Source organism: Pongo abelii, chromosome 13, assembly GCF_028885655.2.
Source record: "Pongo abelii isolate AG06213 chromosome 13, NHGRI_mPonAbe1-v2.0_pri, whole genome shotgun sequence".
NCBI classification, from domain to species: Eukaryota; Metazoa; Chordata; class Mammalia; order Primates; family Hominidae; genus Pongo; species Pongo abelii.
Genome location: NC_071998.2, coordinates 89194454 through 89212211, shown reverse-complemented (window position 1 = coordinate 89212211; position 17758 = coordinate 89194454). Strand labels below are relative to the sequence as shown.

At 50.0% G+C, this 17758-nt stretch overlaps 1 protein-coding gene across 3 annotated transcripts in view; it reads left to right on the top strand.

Moving 5' to 3' along the window:
* The window catches only part of CORO2A (coronin 2A), a 69151-nt gene that overhangs the window by 18906 nt on the left and 32487 nt on the right, over positions 1–17758 (top strand). For all 3 annotated transcript variants that reach the window (XM_054520351.2, XM_009244684.4, XM_054520350.2), the window contains exon 2: positions 16739–16939. In XM_054520351.2, coding sequence (XP_054376326.1) covers positions 16739–16939 — 201 coding nt within the window. The remainder of the gene's footprint in view (positions 1–16738; positions 16940–17758) is intronic.

Genomic DNA, 17758 nt, shown 5'->3' with positions numbered 1-17758 from the left:
GGCTACACGCTCTTTGTTTTGTTTTGTTTTGTTTTGTTTTTGGCGGGGGGGTGGGTGGGGGAACAGAGTTTCACTCTCGTTGCCCAGGCTGCAGTGCAATGGCACAATCTCAGCTCACAGCAACCTCCACCTCCCAGGTTCAAGTGATTCTCCTGCCTCAGCCTCCCGAGTAGCTGGGGTTACAGGCATGTGCCATCACGTCAAGCTAATTTTGTATTTTTAGTAAAGACAGGGTTTCTCCATGTTGGTCAGGCTAGTCTCGAACTCCCGATCTCAGGTGATCTGCCCGCCTCAGCCTCCCAAAGTGCTGAGATTACAGGCGTGAGCCACCGCACCCGGACCAAGGGCTACATACTCTTAAGCTCCTTGCTCATCTCACAGCATCCTGACGTTGTGGTACCGAGCCTTAGAGAAGGGAAGTGAGTCTGGATTTGGATCCAGGTTTCTCTGACTCTGAAGCCCGTATCTTTAGCACGTGTACTGGGCTGCGAAGCTGTTATGGGACAGCAGACGCAATAGGTGGATTTTGTTCCGGCTGTGGAGCACCATGAGAAGGAGGATGAGGAGGACTGGGATGCCCGGTTCTGGAGTGCTGGCCTCAGAGCATGCAATTTATATATTGAGAAGAAGACTTAAGAAAGCAAGCCAAGGAGCAGAGCCGCAGTGGCCACCGAGTTGGGGGATGGTTGAGTGCTCATGGAGCCCTTGGAGTTTGGACAGGAGTTCCTGCTGCTTATTAATCACGTAACTTCAGAAAACTGACGCCGCTGCTCTGCAGAGTGCCCTGGCCACACTCACGAAGTGGAGATAATCCTCCGCACCCCCAGGTGGTTGTGAGGGGTAAACTGAGCGATAGTTGTGAATCATAGAGCTGGGCTGTAAAGCAGCGATTCTCAAGGAGTGGCCCCTGGGCCAGCGGCTTCCTAGTCAAACTTGGCGGAGGTGCAGACTCCCAGCTCTCACCCATGCTGCCGAATCAGAAACTCTAGGGTGGGGCCCAACAATCGGGGTTTGTTTGTTTGTTTTTTGTAGAGACAGAATCACTGTGTTGCCCAGGCTAGTCTGGAACTCCTGGCCCTAAGCGATCCTCCCACCTCGGCCTCCTAAAGTGCTGGGTTACAAGTGTGAGCCACCACCTGGGTTTGTTTTTTTCTAGCCCTCCAGGTGACTCTGAGCACCCTCAGATGCTCTGCTGTGACACAGCAGGCAAACACATGTAAATGCGATGCTGTCACCTGTCCTCACAGCCAGCCTTGCGGGCAGAAGTGCCTCTCCCACAGGGGCACTGACATCTTTGCTGCACTCTTTTCATCCTCATAAACCCAGGCTGCTGGCACTTGAAATTTGAGAAGGGCAATCAGTCTGGCCTCCTGCCTTCCTGGCCTGCAGGCCCAGCCTGAACAAACAATTTAGGTGGAGCTCCTGGAGGCTGGAGGCAGAGAGGAGGTACCTCGCCATCCTCTCCTGCCAGCTGTTGCAGACTCTGCCTGGGGAACTGATTAAGGGTGAGCAGAGGCGTTTATCTCCATGTTAACAAGCAGGTGAGAGAGTAGCGGAAAAGAACTTCCCATCCACTTCCCACTGTGGGGTCGAGCTTGGAAGTGGGGCGTGGGGTCGAGCTCAGAAGTGGGGTGTGGGGCTGAGCTTGGAAGTGGGGCGTGGGGTCGAGCTCAGAAGTGGGGTGTGGGGCTGAGCTTGGAAGTGGGGCGTGGGGTCGAGCTCAGAAGTGGGGTGTGGGGCTGAGCTTGGAAGTGGGGCGTGGGGTCAAGCTCAGAAGTGGGGTGTGGGGCTGAGCTTGGAAGTGGGGCGTGGAGTCGAGCTCAGAAATGGGGTGTGGGACTGAGCTCGGAAGTGGGGCGTGGGGCTGAGCTCGGAAGTGGGGTGTGGGGCTTTCAGCATCTGCAGGAGCAGCCAGGCCCTCAGTCGTATCTGGGGACTCTTGTCCCAGGGCAGTCACACCCTTTTCCTCCCAAGTCCAAGCACGGATGGCCTCAGAATTCTCCCCCTCCTCCTCATGGGGTTCCGCAACCCCTCCAGCCCACTGGAGCTGGACATGAAATGAAACCCAATTATTTCTTCCTTAGATAACCAGCCCAAAGTTGAGGAAAGAAATCGTTTCCCAGGCTCAATGTCCTAATTTCCTAATTGCAGGGGTTAAGTCTACTTCGGCTCTGACCATGTCACACCCCCAGTTACAAACTTTGATGCCTCCCCACTGTCTCAGGTGCCACCTCCTCAGCACTGCACCCCCAGCACCTCTCCCAGCGGCAGCCCCATTGCTGGCCTGCAGTTGCTCAGGCCCAGCCTCCCCACCCCCGCGCTGCAAGCTCCTGCCTCCATCTCCGAACACCACAGACAGGCATGACCTAGCACAGCGCCTTCCACCCCATGCCTCCCCTTCCCTCCTCTGCTGGGCTTGCTCTACTTAGCCTTGAAGGCTCAGCTCAGTTGTATCCTCCCGGGGGCCCTCCCTGACTCCCCAGATTTCCATCTCCCTGCTGCAACTTGCAGCGCTGGCTTTAGCCCTGATGACCCTGAATTGAGCTTGCTGGTTACGTGGGGGCCTCCCCCATCCTCTGAGCTCCCCCATAAGTGACGCTGTCTGGGTCTGCCCATGCATCTCCCCTACAGTGCCCAGCATGGCATCAGGCTCAGAGTGGGCACCGATGATGTTGGCTGAACTGACTCTGGGCCCCAGGTCCCTGAGGCAGGCAGAGTGAGGGCTGATTTGTGGGTCCATGCTGAGAATAGAATGCAGGACCCCTGGTTGGATGCCCACCCCAGGACCAGAGTTACAGAGCTTCAGCCCTGCCTCGGGCTGACTGTGGGACCCTAAGCAAGGCGCGCTTCCTCTCTGAGCCTCAGTGTCCCTCTCTGTCCAAAGACAGGTCCGAAAGCTCTGTGCCAGAAAGTGGACAGTGAGCAGAAAGTGGAGCTACCAGATTTTCAGCCTCCTGGAGGTGTCTTAGAAAATCCCCGGTGACCCTTGTCACTCGAAACTCCCAGATAAGGAGATTGTGGGGCAATAAACCTGTGTGGAGTTTTGGTCAGAGCTTGATTTGGGGGATTAACCAGAAAGAAGCTCTGCTCTGTCTCCGGAAGGTCCAGGCAGGACAAGACATTCTCAGGACAGCTGACGGCTGGACAGCTCTGTCGCCCTTGTGGTCCTGTGTGTGTCTGGCATGTGTGGGCTGCAGCGCCCTCCACAGACCATCCTAACAGGTGGGCAGGGCAGGGCTGTTACTATTTTATGGATAGAAACACAGAAAGCGGGAGAGGGGACGAGATTTGCCCAAGGTCATGGAGCGAATTGGTGTCAGAATTAGGATTCTCAGCCAGGCTCGGTGGCTCACGCCTGTAATCTCAGCACTTTGGGAGTCCCAGGTGGGCGGATACCTGAGGTCAGGAGTTAAAGATCAGCTTGGCCAACATGGTGAAGCCCCTTTGCTCTACTAAAAATACAAAAATTAGCCAGGTGTGGTGGTGCACACCTGTAATCCCAGCTACTTGGGAGGCTGAGGCAGGAGAATCACTTGAACCCCGGAGGCAGAGGTTGCAATGAGCCGAGATCACGCCATTGCACTCCAGCTTGGGTGACAGAGTGAGACTCTGTTTCAAAAAAACAACAACAACAATAAAAGAATTAGGATTCTCCAGCCTGACCAGCACACCTGCTATGACAGTGATGGGCCCAGCCCCTTGGCTCCTAGCGCCCCAAGGAGGGGTTCAAAAGAAGCTGCTGGTGTGAGTGAAAGCTCAAGCCAGGAGTCAGGTTGGCCTCCCCCTGGGTACCCACAGGGCTGTAGGTGGGCACAGCAGAAGGGGAGAACCATCTAGGGTTGACAGTCCTATGGGTGTGTTGGTGGGGGAGGAAGGAAGAGAAGGCAAAAACACAGTGGACAGGAAAGGAGGAGAGAAGGGGCGCTTCCATGAGCTGAGCTCCTACTTTGTGCCAGACACATGCAAGGTCTTTTACATACATTATCTCATTTAATCTTCTAGATTCTATGAGAAAAATATGAGGATACTCTAATGCTACGACACAGAGACAAGTAGGGGTCCAGAGCTTGAACTTGGTGCCTTCTTTTTCCCTGCCTTTGGCTACCTCCCCAAATGTCAGGATGGGACCACATGGGATGGAGAGACTGCTCAGTCTGAGAGCTGGGGAGGCTCCCTGGAGGTGGTTCTGTTGGAGCTGGGCCAGGAAGGTGGGGTGACAGGAAGGGGCATTCTAAGAGCCCTGCTAAGAGCCACCCAGCTATTTACCTGAGCTGGCTTAGTTCTAGGCAGAGGGAAGGGGCGTGAGCAAAGACGGATTATCTGGGAAAATGATGCTTCTTTATTTTCTTTTTGCTTCTCCCCTTCTCTTTTGAAAACCATGATGATTTGACGGGAGAGCAGACAGACCAGTTTGTCTCAGAGAACAGGTCTGTGGAGATGAGAAGGAGGTCAAAGACTCAGGGGGAATGTAGGGACCTCAAAACCCAAGTCCAGCAGAGGACTTTATCCTGAGGACAGAGGGGACCCGGGGTGTGTTTTAAGAGAAAGTGCAGGGCCAGAGTTGGGGGTGGAATATGCGAGGCCTGAGTCCCCAAGAGAGAAGGCTGCTCAGGCCTTGGCATGGCCTGGGAGAGGGGTAGAGAGCAGGTGGGGGCCGTGGGGGCAGGGCTGGGGAGGAGACAGGGCAGGAGGAGGTGGCGGGGCAGGAGGAGGTGGCCCGCCCAGGGACGGTGGCTCTGGGCAGTGTCAGATGTGGGGAGGAGGCACTCCCTCAGGCCTAATCTCATCAGGAAGAAAGAGGCCTTGTCTTGGTTTGCTCTCTGACTCAATCTGTACTTCCTGTGGGCCTGCAGAGATGCATCTGTGCTGGACCAGAAGGATGGGCGGCGCGGGGGTGGGGAAGGCGGAGACCTGAGGACGGGACTGTTTGCATTTGCCGGCTGCAGACCGCTTCTGCCTCACTGGTGATGGTCAAGCCCCAAAGGAGGGTCCCCGGATGGCTGCGCTCTGCTTCCCTGCCTGGGCTGTGCTGATGGAGAAAAAGCAAAGGGCTTCTTCCCCCGCCCCTCCACCCCGTCCCAGGTCCCTCAGCACTAGGGCAGGGTGGAGCCTTCTGGCCTCCACCCAGGAGAGCCCAGCCTGGAGAGATGCACAAATGCACTCTCTTGGATTCTTTTTGATAGTAGGAATTGTCAGCTAGCCTTCTGCATGTGTGTGTCTGTTTCCCCATCATCATGGTTTGCGCCAGGGTTTGGAACTCTCATGAGCCACTTGGCCCCTGGCAGGCTGCTTTATGCTTTCTGGTTTGGGATTTTTACTTAGATACCCAAAATGCTGGCCTCCCAGCATATACCTGTTGTGTGTTAAATCACATCTCAGTGTCCTGTACACATTGGGACCACAACAATCTTACTAGCCAACATCTTTTGAACACTAAGTATGCACCAAGCATCACTCTGCATGCTGTGTGTATCACCTTATGTAAGTGTCCAGGAACCCCTGCGAGAGAGTGTGGACCTGTGACTGAACAGCCTGGCTTCAGATTCCAGCCCAGCCACTAACTAGCTATGTGATCTTAGGCAAGTTATATAACTTCTCTGTGCCCTGTTTCCTTATCTTAAAAATGGGGCTATGACAGTACTTGCATGAGGGTTGAGTTAGTATGTGGAACATACTTAACACCTAGTCAGCAATATAGGTGTTAGCTATTATGTGTATTTGTAGTGCCTGATTTTCCTGGTGAGGAAATAGACACATTAAGTAACTTGCCCAGAGTGGCAGGAAATGATAGGGTGGCGCTGTCCATCAGAACTTTGTTCAGAGATGAGCGTGTTCTTTAATTACACTGTTCATTGGGTGTTGCTTATATGGTTTCATCTGTGATTATGAAGCACATGTGGCTTTTGAGCTCTTGAAATGTTGCTAGTGTGACTAAGGAGCTGGATTTTACACTTTATTTAATTTTAACTTTAATTTAGAAGCCTTGTGAGACTAGAGGTTCTGTGTTGGACAGGGTCGTTTAGAGCCAAGATGAGACCCCTGACGGTCAAGCTCCGGGGCCTGGGCCACCTCTGTGCTCTCCTGCTTCTATCTTGCTTAAATCTTTTACAGTGGAAATTTAAAGACACATACAAAATTAAAGGGGAGATTCAAATGAATCCTCTTGTACCCTCACCCACTTTCAGTAGCCATCAGCAGCCTGTTTCATCTCTACTCACTCATTCCCTCCTCCTCTGTCCAACAACCCCAAGTTATTTTAAGATAAATTCCAGATGTTATATCATTTCATCTGTGAATATTAGGCATATGTCTCTAAAAGACAAAGACTCTTGTCTAATATAAGCACAGTATTATTACCACACCTAATGACAACAATTCTTTAATACTGTCAGGTGCCCACTCAGCTTTCCTTGATTGCTTCCTAATGCCTTTTTGCAGTTGGTTTGTGTGAATCCGGATCCACACAGGATCCACACATTGCACTTCTTGCTATGCCTTTGATCTCTTAAGTCTCTTCTGAACTGTAATGACCCTTGTCCCTTTTTCCTTGTCATCTTAAAGAAACCAGATCTTTTAAAAAATATATGTGTATTTCATTGTACTAAAATACACATAACATAGTATTTGCCATCTAAATCATTCTTAAGTGTACAGTTCAGTGGTATTAAGTATGCTCATACTGTCATGCAGCCATCACCACCATCCATCTCCAGAACTCTTTATCTTGCAAAACTGAAACTCTATATCCATTAAACAATAACTTTTCATTCCTCCCTACCCTCAGCCCCTGGCAGCCACCATTGTACTTTCTGTCCCTGTGATTTTGCCTACTCTAAGTAACTCATATAAGTGGAATCACGCGCTGTCTTTTTGTAACTGGCTTATTTCACTTAGCATAATGCCCTCAAAGTTCATCCATGTTATAGCATGTCTCAGGATTTTCTTCCTTTTTCTTTTCTTTCTTTTTTTTTTTTTTTTTTTGAGACAGGATCTTGCTCTATCACCCAGACTGGAGTACAGTGGTGTAATCATAGCTTACTGCAGCCTCTAACTCCTGAGCTCAAGTGATCCCCCCATCTTGACCTCCCGAGTAGCTGGGACTACAGGTGTGTGCCAGCATGCCCAGCAAATTTTTTTTTTTTATTTCTAGTAGAAATGAGGTCTTGCTGTGTCACCCAGGCTGGTCTTGAACTCCTGAACCCAAGCGATCCACCTCATCCTCCCAAAGTAGAATTTTCTTCCTTTTGAAGGTTGAATATTATTCCATGGTTTGAATATACCACATTTTACTGATCCGTTCATCTGTGAACAGACACTTGGGTTGATTCCACATTTAAGCTATTGTGAATAATGCTGCTATGAACATGAGTGTGCAAATGTCTCTTCCAGACCCTGCTTTCATTTCTTTAAGGGTGTATATTCCAGAAGTGGAGTTGCTGAATCATATGATCATTCTATTTTTAAATTTTCGGTGAACTGCTGTACTATTTTTCATAGCAACTGAACCATTTTACATTCCTACCAACAGTGCACTAAATCAGATTGTTTCAAATCAAATTGTTTGCTTGCTTGTTGTTGAGTTGTCAGAGTTCTTTATATATTCTCAACATTAACACCTTATCATATGGATTTGCAAATATTTTCTCTCATTCCATATGTTGCCTTTTCACTCTTGCTAGTATCCTTAAATACACACAAGTTTTTAATTTCCATGAATACAATTTGTCTATTTTTTTTCTTTTGTTGCCTGTTCCTGGTGTTATAACCAAGGAATCATTGCCAAGCCCAATGTTGTGAAGATTTTGCTCTTCGTTTTCTCCTAAGGTTTTTTATAGTTTAGCTCTTCTGTTTAGGTCTTTGTTGCATTTTGAGTTAATGTTAGAAACCAGAAAACTTAGCATGTAGGATGTCCTGTGTTTTTTTCCTGATTGCATCCGTGTGACTGTTAACATGTTTCTCCATACTCTGTGTGCATAGTTACATACAAAGACTCGGTCAACATTGGGTTTCATTTTTTGGCAAGGCCACTTTATAAGTAGTGTTTCCTGTTGCTTCATGTTAGCAGCACATAATGTCTGGTTATCTCTTTTAGTGATCCTAAGATTGGGCAGTGGGTTCAGGTATTGCCAACCCATCCATTACACCACTGAGTCTCAAACTTGAACCTGGGGGGCTGGTTAAAGCAGAGTGGTGAGTCCCACCCCCAGAATGCCTGATTCAGTAGGTCTGGGGAAGGAGGCTTGAGAATTTGCAACTAAAAAGTTCCCTAGTGATATGGTTAATGGGGGACTACACTTTGAGAACTACTGCATCACGTCCATTATGTGCTTCTGTTATCCTTGCTCCTAACATGCACTGGAATCACATGCACTGGAAGCTTAAGCAGTGCTGGCATCTGGGTCCCCCACCAAGTAATCTGATTTAAGTGATTCTAATGTGCAAAGTTGCAAGCCACTGCCCTGCATGTTAGCAATCCCTCAAGGTCACACCATCTCATCTCTTTCTGCTCTTGGTCATTTCCCTGAGAGGTATGAACATGTGGAGAGCAGTGACTGAATTATTCATCTCTGACCCCTCCGAGCCCTGCTGCTGACATGGCTTGGAGCAGAATAAGCACCAAGTCAATATCGGATGAAGATTGGAGATTGAATGAAATCCTCTTCACCTCTCTTTATAAAGCTTCCTGGATTATTCTGCTTTGAAATTTCTGTTCTCTGGTTCGGTATGTTGGGCTCTTTAAGAAATGGATTCTAGAGCCTCCTCTCTTGCAGGCAACTTGACAAAGTCAGGGCTACCAGGGATTTACAATAGAATTGTTACCTGTAAGCCAGGCACAGTGGCTCATGCCTGTAATCCCAGCACTTTGAGAGGCTGAGGTGTGAGGATCGCCTGAGGCCAGGTGTTCAAGACCAGCCTGGCAACAGAGCAAAACCCTGTTTTTACAAAAAAATTAGCCAAGCATGGTGGTACATGCTTGTTCTTAGCTATTCAGGAGGCTGAAGCCAGAGGATTGCGCAAGCCCAGGAGGTTGAGGCTGCAGAGAGCTCTGATCACGCCTCTGCGCTCCAGCCTGGGCAGCAAAGTGAGGCCCTATCTCAAAAAAAAAGAAAAAAAGAATTGTTATACATAGACCTTGGTGGTGGTGATAGTGATGGGAGCGTGACCAACTTATCCCTGTTTGCCTAAGTAAGACTTCCCCTAGTTCAGCACTATAAGTCCTGCCTCCCTGGAACCCCTCCACAATCCGAGGCAAACCAAGACAGTTAGTTGCCCTACTTCTGTGGAGAGCGGCAAGGACCCTTTTTGCTTTGAAGGAAGGAGGAAAAATTACCCTGTGGGGTGAGACTCTTAGGTCCTAGCACCCTGGATCCCACTGTATCACTTCAGACCTTGTTGCTGGCCAGTGCAAGGCAAAAGTTAAGACACCTTGTGCCAAGAGGTGGTGGTTTAAACCAGGGCCTGGCCTCAGATTCACAGAGCCAGTTGTGAATAAAATCCTTACAGAGGAGAAGTAGCTGGGCGTTGTATTTTTTTCTTCCTGCCTGCTGAGAAAGGAAGGTGCTGTGGGAAATGGTTACCCAGAGGCCTAGGTTGGCAGCAGGGTGGCCTTACCCTCCATGGGCTTTGACTTCAGAGCCAGATATCCCACTCGCAAAGGGGGGATCAGAGACCCCATAAGGATTCTGGATGACTGAAAAGAGCTTTCCCAGCAAGTATAGGGCCAAGGCCAGGATCAACATAAACTATGATGGATAATAGTGGGTCAGGGATTGGAGTCCAGGTGAGGGACCCACCCATGATGAGACGTGTATTGTGTGAATTCTCAGCCTTTGTAGAGCACCTTCACATAGAGCGTTCTTTATCTTGATTAACAGTAACCTCTTTTCGGTTTTTGAAATAACTGGGTAACTTGTGGTTCTAATCTTCCCTAACCGTGGCTGTGACTTAAGTGTGGTGGTTCAGACCCTGTAACCAGGCACTTACAGGTGGCAGCTCACTGTGCCCACAAGTCAAATTTTAAGAGAGAGAAAAGATAAAACTTCAAATATCATATGTGAAACCACAAATTTACGAAGGGGCACTGGTAGCCAGCAATGCCTACCCATCCTGTTAAAAGACCAAATCAGGTCATTTCATTCTTTCCTTAAAGCCACAAGCAGCACAATTAATGAATAATCTATTATAATGGTTTGCACCACACCCAGTTTGGGTTCAGTTTCAGCCACCCTGCAGCTAACCCTTGTCCTGCAATGAGTTTAGGGCTGGGTAAGGAAGAGGGGCCTTTGGAACAGGCAGGAAACTCTCTCTGTCTCTTTCTCTCTCTGTCTCTCTCTCTCTCTCTCTCTCTCTCTCGGGGCCTTTGGAACAGGCAGGAAACTCTCTCTGTCTCTTTCTCTCTCTGTCTGTCTCTCTGTCTCTCTGTCTCTCTCTCTCTCGGGGCCTTTGCAACAGGCAGGAAACTCTCTGTCTCTTTATCTCTCTGTGTCTCTCTCTGTCTCTCTCTCGTGGCCTTTGGAACAGGCAGGAAACTCTCTCTGTCTCTTTCTCTCTCTCTCTCTCTCACACACACACACACACACACACACACACACACACACACACCCCCGCATGTATGTCAAGAAAGGAGCATATTGCATAGCAGGAAGAGGGGTCTCTCAATTAGTCCTCGGACTACTTCCCACCTGCACTGCTCATCATAACATGACTTTAGTCTAGTCACTTCCCTTGCACCCCAGTTTTCCCATCATCAAATGGGGAAAATAATCCCCACCTACCTTGCAGGAGAGTTGTGAGCCACTCTCAGGTGTTAAGAAATAAACTCAAGGCCAGGCACAATGGCTCAAGCCTGTAATCTCAGCACTTTGGGAGGCCAAGGTAGGCGGATCACCTGAGGTCAGGAGTTTGTGACCAGCCTGGGCAACTTAGCAAAACCCTGTCTCTACTAAAAATAGAAAAATTAGTGGGGCACAGTGGCATGCGCCTGTAATCCCAGCTACTCTGGAGGCTGAGGCAGGAGAATCGCTTGAACCCGGGAGGCAGAGGTTGCAGTGAGCCGAGATAGCACCACTGCACACTCCAGCCTGGGCAACAGAGCTCCGTCTCAAAGAAAAAAAAAAAGAAATAAACTCAGTGCGATGCAAAACCCAGAGATGACTAAATCCTTTTTGGGAGTGGGGAATTCACATGCCCCGGAGCCTGATCCCATGGCATCAGGCCCACCAAGCCTGCATGGGATCGCAGCAGCAGAGTGGATGCCACCTCCCGCCTTGTGCCCCAGCAGGCTGTCCCAGAGTGCCACACCTGAGAATGCCTGCTGTGGCTTTGATGTGGGCCCAGCCAGATGGAATGGGGCAGGATAAGACGAATGGCCTGGGATAGACCTGGCTCGAATCGGCTGTTCTGGCCCAGCCTGTGGGCGAAGGGCCCACTACAGTACTCACTTGTGGGCAAGTGCCTGCTTGTAGGGAAAATGAAACTCCTGTTCTCTGAATTGCTGAGTCACTAAAGTCATGCATGCACTGATACACGCATGCGCTCATGCATGTGTCTATACACAGCCTCAGTTAAACATCCAAAGGGATGCACACGTTCTTGCACACCCACAAAACGACACAGGCGCTCATGAACTTCCTGATGAATGCAGTTCTTGTGCACACACAGTACGCACACAGGCCAGCATGCATGCACAAGCTTCACCCATGCATATGCACATACACTTCCATACCACATACAAAGGGAGAGGTAGCTGGCCTTGCTAGCGGCTGCCCCACCCCCTACTTGTGTAATTTCCCTTCATGACAGCAGGTCTGGAAGAATCTTAGCAGTGCAAATTAGAGTTACAGTGGGGAGAGGATTGGGGGGCGGACAGAAGGGCACTGATGTTCACGCTCCTTTACTGTCAGCTGGCTTCATCCGTGGGGAAGTGGGGAGCCTTTCCAGAGGGGTCTGTCTAGCTTCCTGGGCCTCATTTTCCTTCTCTGTAGAGTGGGAGTGATCATGATCATGACAGTTCCTCTTAGGGACAGAGGTGAGATCCAGGGCTGTGATGGGTCTGAAAGAGCTATTGTCATCATGGGTATTGTCTGTGAGGACCTGGAGCTGCAGGCTCAAAAGCTACAGGCTTGAGACAGCTGAGTGCAGCCCCCAGGCCTGCTGTTCACTAGCTGTGTGACCTGGTTACTGGCCTCAACACCTACATCTGAACGGGGGAGCAAGGTAGCACCCACTTGCTCTATTCATGCATGGAAAGCATTTGGAATGGCACCTGGCAGCTTGTAAGCACTCAAAAACCATGACTTCTTATTGCCACAGAGGTGACTGTGAGCTCCAGGGTAGGTGTTGCCCAGGCCTCTCACGGCCTCCTCACTCCTCCTGGATGGGGAGTGGCTCTCAGGAGTTGGGCCAGACCCCAGGTACCCCCTACAGGTGCACAGACAGGCTGTGGAGGGAGACAGCTCAGAGGGTCCGGAAGGGGTCAGGGCTGTTGTTAATGTAAGGTCATGGCAATTTCAGCGACTACCCCAGGCCCGCCACATGCACTCAGGCACCACATTTGGTTGATCCCACCTCCTTGGTATTTAGTAACATCCTCTCCCCGCCATCCCACCCACTTCACTGCCCTACTTCAGCCCAGGTGACCATTGTCTCTTACCTGCTCTAACCTTTCCTCTGCTCAGTAATCAGAGGAAAATCTGAAAATTAAATCCGGTCCTCTATCTCCCCTGCTTTATTTATTAGAATTATGATTAATTATTTTTGAGACAGGGTATCACTCTGTTCCCTAAGATGAAGTGCAGTGGTGCGATCTTGGCTCACTGCAACCTCCACCTCCTGGGTTCAAGTGATTCTCCTGCCTCAGCCTCCAGAGTGGCTGGGACTACAGGCAGGTGCCACCACACCCGGCTAATTTTTGTATTTTCAGTAGAGACGGGGTTTCACCATGTTGGCCAGGCTGGTCTCGAACTCCTGACCTCAAGTGATCCACCCGCCTCAGCCTCCCAAAGTGCTGGGATTACAGGTGTGAGCCACCGTGCCCCGCCTCTCCCCTGCCTTAATTTCTCCAGTAGCTCCCCACTGCCCTCAGAGTCCGGGTACCTGAGATGATCTGGGTCCTGCCTCCTTCTCTGTGGCCACACCAAGCACAGGCAGCCACTTGCCATCTCCATGGGCCGGACTTGCATAGGCTATATGAGTCAGGATGAGTCGCTGTCCTCCATGACAAATAACCCCTTATCTCGTGGTTCACTCTACAAGTGTATTTCTCTGTTGCACTGTATGTCAGTAGAAGAAAGTGCTCTGCTACGCATGGTTCCTGAGGGACCAACTACCTTATAGATTCACCATCTGAAACATGCACCCTTCTCATCCCTTCAGCCAAGGACAAGAGTCCTAGAGGGTCACAGGCAGGTCTCATGTGCTTTGGGCTGGAAGTGACACACATCACTGTGCCTCCCATGATCCACTGGCTAATGGGTCATAGGAGGCAGTGATGTGTGCTATGGCTGCCTGACTGGAAGGGGCCTGGACATGAGGGGAGCAATGGGACGTCTGGTGATCATCACCAGCTGCCACAGACAGGTGCACTCGCACCACCCCCAGCAGTTGCTCAAGGTGAGGCAGGCGTGGGGGGGCCTGGAGCGGAGCCTGCTGATTTGCTCCTTGCTTTCCCACCCGAGCCCAGGCCCAAGGTGGCTCCTCCACTGCCACCAAGTTGCCAAGACCCTAGGGAGGTCATTTGTCCTTGTTGTTCCTTTCCAAGCAGACCCCCAGTACCCATTTCTCTCAAAACTCACTATAGAGAAAAGATGTGCTGCTCCTTAGCAACTTGTGGCTTTTATCTTATAGACACCAAATAAATCCCTTTCTGATTCTGTTTTCCTTGTTGAATTGGCCACTAGCAAGCTCAGACCCAAATCTGAGTTCTACCTCCTCTGTGTGGTGGACCTGGCAGCACACCTAGCTTAACTCCTCCCGCATTTCAGGTGATCTCTTTTTACCTGCATTTTCCTTGTGTCCCCATTTTTTCTCTTGTAGCTTTTTCATTTCCTTCTATCTTGTGTTCTATTTTTGTGAGTCTTCTTAAATCCTTTCTGGAATCACATGGGCATTAATTAGTCAGTCCGTCCCTACATTCTGTGCAGCTTCCCGTAGCTCTGGCAAATGCAGCCGGGGTTTAGGGCAAACCTCCTGAAAGGAGAGTTGGAATTTCTGAGCTTTACGGGATACACAAGCCCCTGCAAGATTGACATGCTACCTGGTGCTTCTAAAGGGCTTGCCCCAGGGGTCAGGAAGGTTGACGTGGTACCTGGTGCTGTCTAAAGGGCTTGCCTCAGAGGTCATGCCCTGATCGCTGTGAGTTGCCTGAGGTTACACAGTGTAATCTCGTTCTGAGGAACTGAGCACAGAGAAGAACCTCATGGGTCAGCCGTGTGGGCTGGGTGAGCACCTTCTTTGTCTTGACCAGTGTAGGCCCAGCCAAACCTGCCTTCCCACAAATGGGGAAGGTGGGGGCCCAAGGGGGATAGACACTGTGCTAGACACTCCTGGAGCAGAGCCTTCTCTGAGGAAGCTCCAAGCCAGCAGAGAAAATGAGAACTGACCCTGAACCCCAAATCAGGGTAGACAGTGTCAAGGGCTAAAGGCAAGGGGAGAGGTGGCTGTCAGGGAACAGAGGAGAGCAAGATCTCTGCTACTTGGGATATCAAGGAGGACTCTCTGGAAGAAGTGGCTTGGGAGCTAGGGAAGGGGCAGATTTGGATTTGTGGAGATGGGAACGGGAGGTGGGGGCATGGGAATGGCAAGCCAAGCAGCAGGAGAGGGAAGGGCGAAGAGCCAGAGGGCTGGAGATGCAAGAGCAGGTGCTGGGGAAGCTGGAAGGTGCCGTTTAGATGAGCTAGAAGAAAAGAATCTTGGAATATGGAATGAGACCCAGCCAGAGGCCTTGAATGCCAAGCCAAAGGATCTGGCCTTGATCCTGTACGGCAGCAATGAATGGGCAGCATCAGAGGGTGATGTGAGGCCAGGGGCAGTGGCTCACGCTTTTAATCCCAACCTTTGAGAGGCAGCTACAGGAGAATTGCTTGAGATCAGGAGGCTGAGACCAGCCTGGGCAACATGGCAAGAAAAAAAATTTTTTTAATTAGCCAGGTATGGTGGCATGTACCTGTAGTCCTAGCTACTTGGGAGGCTGAGGCAGGAGGATCCTTGAGGTCAGGAGTTTGAGGCTACAGCGAGCTATGATCACACCACTGCACTCCAGCATGGGTGACAGAGCGAGGTCCTTCCTCAAAAATAATAATAAATAAACGGTGATATGAGGTGGGGATGAGGTGGTGAGGGCTTGGTATTCAGAACGGTCCCTCTGGCCAAGAGGAGGCCCCCTGGTATTATTGGTATGGGTTTGGCCATGAAAGAGGCCTAGACCCTCTCACAGGCCACTCGTGATCTGGCTCTCCTTGCCCCTCTGGCTTGTATTCTCTTCATTCACATTACCCAATATACATGGTGTGTGTGTGTACGTGTGTGCGTGTGTGTGTGTGTGTGTGTCTGTGTGTTTTCTTCTTTTTAATTTCTCTTTGATAATCTTATTAAACCACATGTGGTTCCCCCAAACTGTTCTATCTGCCTAAGACACCTTCCCCCAGCTCTCCCTCATCCTGCCTACACGACCAACTCCTACTCATCCTCCAAGTCACAGCTTAGTTGTCACTTCCTCTGAGAAGCCCTCCCTGACTGTCATGTGCGAATCTCTGTTCTTACCCATAGTGCAGTCAGTCCCAGTGGCCCAGACTCTCCTAGTAGCCTCACCCAGAGGACACTTCACTCCTGTAAAGGCTGGGCTCAGGCCTACTGTTTCCAAACTCCCTGGTACCTGGCACAGGGCCTAGACACACAGTGATGCTCAGTAAATACTGAGTGAACAATATAAGGCTGAACGAGGAGCAAAGCAAGCTGAAGATGACTAGATGATACTAGTGGCTGTGATTGCCACTGTTGTATCACAGCCACTGTTGTATCTGCCATGCACCAAGGGGTCTAAATACACCATCTAACTTAATCCTTATGACAAGGCTATGAGACAGATACTTTTTTCAATCTCTCTCTCTTTCATTTTTTTTTTAGAGACAGGGTCTTGCTGTGTTGCCCAGGCTAGTTTTGAACTCCTGGGCTCAATCAGTCCTCCTGCCTTGGCCTTCCAAAATGCTGGGATTACAGGCATGAGCTGCCATGCCTAGCTGAGACAGATACTTTTGTTACCTCATTTTACAGATGGAGAAACCGAGACTCCAGAGGTTAAGTCACTTGCCATCCAGCTGATAAGAGACAGAGCTGGGATTGAAACCCAGGCAGGCTGGCTCCAGAGAGCACATTGGTACCTACTTAGTTGGGCTGAGCGTGCTGGGCTGTCTGGTGAGACGGCAGATGGGGGTCAATGTGGTGGATTCTCTCTATGGTTCTTCTGCCTTTTTATATTCACACTCAAAGGGATGAAAAGCCTTAACACATCAGCAAGCAGGTCAGTGATAGCTATACTTCGTCCCGTCTTGTCTCACCAGGTCTATAGAAATAACTGTAATTAGTCTTTTCACTTGGTCGCCCTTCACAGTGCATCACTGTCCACGTTGAACTGACCACTGTCCTGCTCGTACCCTCTTATGTACTCTTAAGATGAGAGCTCCATGTGTCCCATGATCAGGGCAGTGAGCCTCATACCCTTTGTCCCATTTGTCTCCTGCAGATGTCATGGCACCCCCAGTACCGGAGCTCAAAGTTCCGTCATGTCTTTGGCAAACCAGCCAGCAAGGAGAACTGCTACGACTCCGTGCCTATCACCCGCAGCGTTCACGACAACCACTTCTGTGCCGTGAACCCCCACTTCATTGCAGTTGTGACTGAGTGTGCTGGTGGAGGGGCCTTCCTCGTCATCCCCCTGCACCAGGTAAGGACACCTCCAGGCCCAAATAGCTCTCTGGAGGCAGGGCAGGACAGAGGGAAAGTGGAAAGAGCCTGGGTTTCTAGAAAGTCCTAGCCCTGCCCATTACTAGCTGTGTGACCTTGAGTAAGTCATTTCATCTCTTTGAGCCTTGGTTTCCTCACTGGGAAAAATACACCTGTCCTGAATTTTAGCCTCTAGCAGTTGGCCTAGTTACTCCTAGCAACTCTCCTCTTCTCTGCAAAATAATTCTGTGAATTAATTTCCTCCTGAATAAAATATAATTTTTTAGTGCTTTACTGGGATTACAGGAAATTGGGAAAGTCTCCAAAGCCACCTTCCCCACCAAAAAAAGGGAAACAAACATTGAGTCAAAACTAGCTAGGAGAGGCAAACAGTAAGCAAGCAGGAAGAACAGGCTTGTCCTGAGGGCAAGTGTTGCTAGCATAGGTTGGACCATATAAAATTGTGGATATTCAACTGGTTTTGACCCCAAAAAAGCAACAGTTTCACATAGATCAACCTAATAGCAGGTCCATTCAGGATGCCAACCCTGAGTCTCTACCTTAAGGCAGAACACCTGAAGGGGCTAGAGGGATCCCAGGTTAGTAGTGCCACTGGCTCACAGCAGAAACTGACGTGAAGCCTCTCCAGAGGAAAGCATCCACAATGTGGACAGGATCCCCACAGATTAAACATAGGGAAATATGAATTCACAAAGATCACAAAGCATGTACACCACCATGAGTGAGAGTCAGTTGAAACAACAAATAGCAGACTTAGACCCCTAGAGGACTTCAGAAGTTAAAAGATCATACAGATTAG